This window comes from Trachypithecus francoisi, unplaced genomic scaffold, assembly GCF_009764315.1.
Source record: "Trachypithecus francoisi isolate TF-2019V2 unplaced genomic scaffold, Tfra_2.0 Lachesis_group2, whole genome shotgun sequence".
NCBI classification, from domain to species: Eukaryota; Metazoa; Chordata; class Mammalia; order Primates; family Cercopithecidae; genus Trachypithecus; species Trachypithecus francoisi.
The window spans coordinates 40,323,832-40,331,725 of NW_022681465.1; the positions used below are offsets into that span (position 1 = coordinate 40,323,832).

General features: G+C 41.5%; 2 protein-coding genes across 3 annotated transcripts in view; one reads left to right on the plus strand and one right to left on the minus strand.

The window, feature by feature from the left end:
- RHOBTB3 (Rho related BTB domain containing 3) overlaps nucleotides 1-5,357 on the minus strand; it is a 62,400-nt gene extending 57,043 nt beyond the window's left edge. The window contains exons 1-2 of one of the 2 annotated variants that reach the window (XM_033179071.1): nucleotides 5,008-5,357; nucleotides 4,606-4,831 (exon numbers count right to left, since the gene is read on the minus strand). In XM_033179071.1, the coding sequence (XP_033034962.1) occupies nucleotides 4,606-4,831; nucleotides 5,008-5,009 (228 nt within the window). In that variant the 5' untranslated portion in view covers nucleotides 5,010-5,357. The remainder of the gene's footprint in view (nucleotides 1-4,605; nucleotides 4,832-5,007) is intronic. The other variant, XM_033179072.1, reaches the window with a different exon arrangement.
- LOC117064893 lies at nucleotides 4,618-5,894 on the plus strand. The gene is made up of 2 exons (XM_033179073.1): nucleotides 4,618-4,749; nucleotides 4,902-5,894. Exon 2 carries the CDS (start codon nucleotides 4,930-4,932, stop codon nucleotides 5,392-5,394), a length of 465 nt encoding a protein of 154 aa, XP_033034964.1. The 5' UTR covers nucleotides 4,618-4,749; nucleotides 4,902-4,929; the 3' UTR covers nucleotides 5,395-5,894.
- The last annotated feature ends 2,000 nt before the right edge of the window (nucleotides 5,895-7,894 follow it).

The following is a 7,894-nucleotide window of genomic DNA, read 5'->3' on the forward strand; positions in this document are numbered from 1 at the left end:
TCAGATGAAATAAGCAACCTCTTTCACTATTTGCACTTAAAAATAAGCCCTTTGTTTTAAAATTACACTATATTTTTATCACCTCATAAATTCAAAAGTATAACATTATGGCATTAGATGGAAGAGCAACAGTATGAGTAACAAAGCCTCAAAGGTTTTCCTGTGACCCAGTTAGACACTGCAGGATTTTCAGTGTTTTGAACTGCAATACATTTTAAATTCTGTGAAGTTCCATATACTTTATTCGTATTTTCAAAACTCATGTATACTTTTCAACTTCATCCATCCTTTGGACAGTACTGTATATATAGAGTATGAATGTCGGATGAGGGAGAAATTCCTTTATAAAAAAGAAATACTGTGTATTACAAGGTGTTAACATGGTAAGGTATTTTCAATTCATGTATTTTGCTTACATAAATTAAAAATTCAGGATAAACCCTTCTAGTTCTGAAATACTTACTTTTGTGCTACAGCTAATAACATTTATATTTATTCAGAACTGGGGCCATAAGTAATTTACTACAAACACTATTCCTTAAAAATATAATGTTTTGATTTTTTTTTTTTTTTTTTTGAGACAGGGTCTTACACTCTGTTGCCCAGGATGGAGTTCATTGACATGATCTTGGCTCACTGCAGCCTCCGCCTCCCAGGTTCAAGCAACTCCTGTGCCTCAGCCTCCCGAGTAGCTGGGACTACATGTGTGTACCACTATTCCAGCTAATTTTTTGTACTTTAGCAGAGATGAGGTTTCAACCATGATGCTCAGGCTGGTCTCGAACTTCTGAGCTCAGGCAATCTGCCCACTTTGATCTCCCAAAGTGGTAGGATTACAGGCATGAGCCACCACGCCTGGCCTGGGTTGATATTTTAAATATAATTTTTCAAAGTTTTTGTATGAATAGTGATGTAAGGAAAATATCTTCAGGTATCTTAATTCCACTACCAAATAAGTACAAGTAGTTTTCTTCTCACATTCTAGTTAACTATTAATCATTTGTCCTTTTATGTGGCCTTTGGTACATACTTCTAGGATGTAATAAAGCTAGATTAAGAAAATAGCTAGGTGTGACTAACAGGTCCAAAATCTGTTGAGCTAAGAAAGTTCAAACTTTGAAATAACGAATCTAAAACAGGGTTAACAGTGTTTGAATCAGCCAACCAAGGTCTATGTGACAGAGCTTTTATCCTACAATGGAACATTCTGGAGGAGTATCACACAGCAATGCCCTTCTGCAGAGAAAGCTTCTTCTCATCAGTGCCTCCCCCAGTTCCCCATACCCTCCCAGCCACTCATTTCCCACAAGTACACTCAGAGTAACAAGAACTGCAGAATTTTTTGTCATGAATACCCTATCAAAACTGGGATGCGTACAGTATTTTTGAAGGAAGGTAAAAGAACCAAAAAAAAAAAAAAAAAAAAAAAAAGGCAAACTATGGACCATAAACAACAAAGGCAAGGCTTGAACTTGGTAGAGGGTGCAAGGGGGGAGAAGGGAAGTGGGACACAGTGCAAGAAAATGGGAAAGCTTCCCAGCAGAACTCTCAAACTGCCAAATCCCAAACCACACAGCCTATTCAGTTCCAAATGCCTCTGTTATAGCGTTCAAGTTCAACGTATACAAGTATAACAGAGTGCATAAGTATAACAAGGAAGACAAACGAGAAAAAAAGCTAAACAAAAGAGGGGCCAATATTAAGCAGCCATTTAACTCTGAGAGAATAAATCAAAAGTGGCTGCTTTACGAATTCCAAATAGTTCAAAATTCCAGAGTTACTGGAGAAGTATCCGGGGAAGAGGAGGACCTTTAAGGGAAAACGTTATGAAAAAATGGGTCCGGGCATCTTTAACTCTGTGGGATTGAGGATGTGAAGCCTATAAATACTTTTATTTGTACTCCAAAGCAGAGCTTCAAACCCTGCAAAGAAAACTGCAAATCTATTGAACTACCTCACTGCTTTTTGTGGAATATTTTTAACAAATAGTAAAAGATATAGAAACGTGAAATGAAATAATAATGTACCACACCAAAAAAAAAACGGATGGGAAAGAGAGAAAGACACACTAAATAATGTGCTACGTCTAATGAATCTGCAGCACATTTGTTTTAAAAGTTCCAAGTATTTAAGGCAAGGATCCAGGGCAAGGCTAAGGATCTATGGACGAGAATTAGGGAAGAGAAACACAGATATCTCATTTAAACTTCAAGGCAACAACACATCTCTTCTCAAACTATGTCAAAGAGAAAATACTCCAAAGATTTCTAGAATTATGAAGGAAATCAAATTTTCCCACCCCTTGTAAATCAGTTCCAGGATTTCCTCTAGGGGGTTATGCAACACAAGGCTTGGAGCCACATTTGGAGAATTGAACTCATCTTTAAAAAAAAAATCCAAATTTCTACAGTGAAACTATTTTATTTTACTTGAATGTGGGGCTGCATGTATGAAGAATGAACATCGCTGCCCCAGTGTACTGGTACTGTAGTTGTATACATCTTGAATGACCTCTGAAAATCTTACTTTTGCTTAGTATTAATACAAGTGATACATAACTATACTAAAGTTATAACAAACACTTTATTCTTATATTAGCTACCACTTATAGAGCAGCTACTAAATGTCAGCCTCTATACTTAGAACTTGATGCGTGCTAGTTTCTCATTCACTTCTCAGCACAGCTCTAGGAGGCAGATTATTTTATAGATAGGGAAATAAGGCTGAGAAGGTAAGTGATTTAACAAGGACACGCAGACCTGAAATGGCAATGTGAGAATCTGAAATCAGATCCTTTTGATATCAAAGGCCGTGCTTTATCTGCTCTGCTATATGTAATATTCTGATTCTGTAATATGTCAAGTAACAGTTGATTAATGCAATCAGCTTTAGTATCTCTGATGGGCTTTACTTACCACCAAGTGAAGAAAAGCGCCTTATAAAGAGCAACTCTAGAAATGGAATCTCATATCTGAAGATCATTATAACCCAGCAAATTGTACCGGGTTACAAACTTGGGGCCTTAAATAGGGCCAGAGTCTAACCAAACAAAAAGTGATTAGCAAAATAAACCATAACAACCAGCATATGGGAAAAATCTGTACTAGAGAGGCTTATTTTCTCCATTTGGAAGATTTCATTTTACTAGACAAAGTGTATGGGATCACAAGCATTGCTGTTTGTGAAATTAACAATATAAACAGGAAAGTGTTAACAGCTCAAATTAAATACAGGGAAAGCAATCCTAACATCCTAATGTAGCTAATTTTATTTTTCCTACGTTTACTCTATTCACCAAACATTTGTTCAACTGCATGTTGAACCGTTATGTTTTTAGGCTGTAAGATCTTTCACGACGAAAGAGTCCAAGTAAAAGAAGTGTTTCATTTGCCTGCATAGACTCTGGTCAGTAAGCTCTCCATCAATACTTCTTATGAATAGCGTCATCACTATCATAACTAGGGGTTTAATAGCATCTCTTAATTGAAAAGGCCTGTTTTTTATTTCACCAAATTAACATAACTTTCTTCTTTAACTGAAAACTTACATAAGCAAGTGATCTTTTCTTTCTGTTACATGGAATTTTGCATAAAAAATTTTTCCAAGTACACTCTACACATTTTTTAGAAAGGCATGATAGTTTCCTATAGCCGTGATTCAGTTTTTTAATATTGCGGTTTAAATGTGAAATCTCACACAATGACAATTCGTATTTTTCAGGCACTAAACTTTCTTCTGTTATTAAATGTAAACTTAGCTGAAACATACGTAACTCCAGTATCAGTAAAGAATCAGAGATTTTCAAATAAGACTAAAGGAAAACATTCAAACATAATGTTATTGTATACTGAAAATACTTGTATGTGTCAGAAACTAAATTCCTTTCTCCCTTAATCACACTCAAGAATCGGGCTACAATTTATCCACTTCACTACAATTTTGTTCCATTATTACAAATTTTAATTTTTAAAAAGTTTTCCAAGCAACATTAGTAATATTATCTCTGATTTATGAGTCACTAAGACAAATGGCTAATACATAAAGAGTATTTGCATTATTAAAATTAAAAGTGTTCAGAGATCAATTAATAGTGCTATAAATGAGTCATTTAAAATTAACTCCCAGTCCCTGTCTTTTCCTCCACTTTCCAGAGGAACTATTTCTGAACTGTCCCAGTGAAAAGTATTTTTGCCTGTGCTGAGCTTTGAGAAGGCTGTATTTTTAGAACACCAATATTACACTATCACCAATAGGGCAGGCATAAAAAAACACTGCTTTCTGCTGGTGAAACTTAGTGACCCCGTCCCTTGGAGTTGGCACATTCAACTGTCAGCTGCCTACCAAGGGACAACCCACAGTTGTGAAGTGTACCAGTAAGTGCTCCACATTCCCACTGGGGCCTTCTATCTTCCTAAGAGTGTTCTCTGACGGGGCTGTCCCCTGCCCAGTGAAACAAAGGACCAACGATTTTCTCAAAAATGTTTAAAAATTTGACCCACGTAACGCGGGCACTCCACACTCACGGAAGTGGGCAGAAGGGGGAGGGGGAAAAAAAGGAAAGAAAAGCTTCTTCAGCCTCGGCGTGGAGCAGCTGCTGTTCCTTACCCAGACGGGACAGTCGTGGACCACCAGCTTGACATTCCCAAACGCACTGGCCTGATACTCGGTGAACACCGGACGCGCGACCGTGCTGGCCGCATTCAGTAACAAGCTGCTCTCGTCCCCCGAGACCAGAGGGCTTCTCCCCAGGTAAGTGCGGATGAGCCCCGACGGCCGGTTGTCCTGGTGGAAAGCGTCCCCCTCGTTCCCCAGCGCCACGATGTGAATGGACCTGCAGGGACAGAGAGGGGGCGAGGAGAGAAGGGAAGCACGGTCAGCGCGCGGGTCTTTCCTCGGAACAGGAAGTGCGGGGGACAGCGCACGGCGAGGATGGGCACCAGCCCCCTTCCCTGGGGCGCACGGCACGCGCTGGAGAGAGACAATAGCAGGACGGCGGCGCGTACGTACATGATCTCAAATCCAAGGGCAGGGCGGCGACTCGGAGAAAAGCAGCGGCTTACGGCCTCGCGGGGCCCCCGGGCGGCGAGTTCACCCGCAATCTGCTCATCCCCGGCCGCGTCCCTCTCGCGCGCCTCCACCGCGGCGGGGCCGACGCAGAGCGGGGCCGGGGCCGCGCCAGCCAGCGAGCGAGCCGGACACCAGGGCGGGCTAGCGGGTGGGGGGCAAGCTGCTGCTACTCAGGGACTGCCCGGGAACATCGCCGGGCGCGGGACCGCAGCGCAGCCCCTAGTGGACGCAGCTGACCGCAGTCCCCTCTCCGCCGCGCCTCCTCGAGCTGGCAGCTATTGCCTCCTGCTGCTGCTGCCGCTGCTCCTCCTCCTCCTCCTCCTCTAGGCAGAGAAGGGGGGTCGGGGAGATCGGGGCCTCCGCCCCCTCGGCGGACTGGGCTCAGCACGTGCCGGCCCCAGGGGTCAGGCGGACACTGGGAACGCGCTCCCCGCCGAGGCCCCGGAGCTCCCGCGGCGGCGGCCGGACACAAAGGAGTGGCCCGCGCGGGGCGCAGCGGAATATAAATTAATAAATACAACGCCCCAGCCCGAGAGCTCCCGACCGCCAATCCGCCTGCAGCAAGTTTGTTCAACTCGCAAGGCCGTAACCAGAGCCAGGAAAGGGGGGTGGGGCGATGGGGCCCCCGCTCACTCCGGACTGGAAAAAGGAGGTTAGGGAAGCTAGGGATTCCAGCACGAGTGCCGCCCCAGCAACCCGATTTCCCCCACTCTTGGCTTTGACCGAAAGTGCTTTACCACGACTGCCGCTTTGTCATTTGTCAACATGCGCTACAGCTGTTTTCTAAAATCATACTTGTGAGAAAAAATAAAGGCAACATTCATGCCGCTGCAGAAAGGGTTCTTTGTTCACACACCAATTAATTTGCTAATGTCGCCTTGGGTGGATTATTTACTATTTCGAGCTATATTTAGCGTATTTTAGCGAAAACTTCAGGATTTTAAATGCTGGGATTTTTAGTGTGATCGTTTTCAAAGGAAGTTATGTATGGGGGTTTAATGTGTTGGTGAGTTAAATGCCAGTTTACTTGGAGATTTTTCTGTACACATTATGGACACATATTTAATAATAGCTCCGCAGACCAACTGAGAACATAATCATGTAAATGCAAAGATACTTTAGATTCTTTCATAATAATGCACTGAAGTAAAGGCTATGAATATCCCTAACGTGCTTCAAACTACCTCAGTACAAACGAACACTGGGATCCACTTACTAACACCAAAATGGGCCAGGGATTACTCTGGGGTTAGACTCCTCCATACAGTATTAAAATTCTAACCAGTACCTTACTCCGTGTTGAAAAGAGTTCTTGCTTATCCTTTTATCTATTTATTTTTCCCTTCTGTAAAATTGGACTGTTTCTTTTCTCAACTGAGCTATTTTGAGGGTATAAAAGAGGGGGTATTGAGTAGGGTAGTAAAAAAACTAGGGTAACAGCTTTTTATTATGGGCCCTTATTGCTCAGTTGAAAGTAGTTTAGTAGTTTCTCGTGCTCAGAGAAGATATAATAGGAGACATTCTTTATGTGGTCACTAATTTTTTTAAATCTAATTTCCCTTTGCATTTTCTTTGATTTCTCTTTTAGTCTCTAGAACCTAAACCATCCTTAAAAATTCCAGCATGCAGGATCACTTTTTCTTTTGGGTTAATGGAAAATATATTTTCTCATCAGTCTCTTCCAGAAACCCATAAGTCAAAAACAAAGACACTAGAATGGATGAATGGATAAAGAAAATGTGGTATACACATGTAATGGACGATTAGCCTTTCTTTAAAAAAGCAGAAAATTCCTTCATAAACTACAACATGGATGAATCTTGAGAACCTTGTGCTAAGTGGAATCAGCCAGTTGCAAATCACAAAAAGTGATTCCATTTATAGGAGCCATCTGAAGTAGTCAAACTCTTAGAAACAGAAAGTAGAATAATGGTTACCAGGGGCTGGGGAGAGGGGAAAAGGGGTCGTTGTTCAACAGGTATAGTGTTTCAGGTTTGCAGGAAGAAAAAGTTATAGATAGCTGTTGCATGAGGTGCATCTATAGTTCATACTATACTGAACTATAGGACTGAACACTAGAACATTATTAACTAAACACTAGAACATGTACTGAACACTAGAACATGATTAATGTGGTAAATATTGTTATATTTTATGACAATATAAAAATATTAATACAAAAATGAAACAAAAAAAGACACCAAAGTTGCTGACAACTGGTAAGTGTCAGAAAGGGAGAAAGTATTCATTTTTTCCTTAGTTACTGAATATGTGAGCCAAGCCTGTGCTGGGTAGGCATGGGAGATCCCAAGATACATAAGACTTGGTCATTGACCTTAAGAAGCTAAGGCAATTTGTTACCAGAAAGGGGTCCCAATCCCGACTCCAAAAGAGAGTTCTTGGACCTCCAGTGAAGAATTCAGGGAGTCCATAAAGTGAAAGCAAGTTGATTAAGAAAATAAAGGAATAAAATAATGGCTACTCCGTAGGCAGAGCAGTGTCATGGGCTGCTCAGCTGAGTATACTTATAGTTATTTCTTGATTATATGCTAAACAAGGGGTGGATTATTCATGAGTTTTTCTGGAAAGGGTGGGCAATTCCCAGAACTGAGAGTTCCTCCACTTTTTAGACCATATAGGGTAACTTCCTGACGTTGCCATGACATTTGTAAACTGTCATTGTGCTGGTGGAGTGTCTTTTAGCATGCTAGCGCATTATAATTAGCATATAATGAGCAGTGAGGTTGACCAGAGTTCCCTGTCACCACCATCTTGATTTTGGTGGGTTTTGGCCGGCTTCTTTACCACATTCTGTTTTATCAGCAAG

Coding starts and splice junctions, on each gene's coding strand:
- LOC117064893 (XM_033179073.1), top strand. CDS start 4,930: ATGGGCACCAGCCCCCTTCCCTGGGGCGCACGGCACGCGCTGGAGAGA.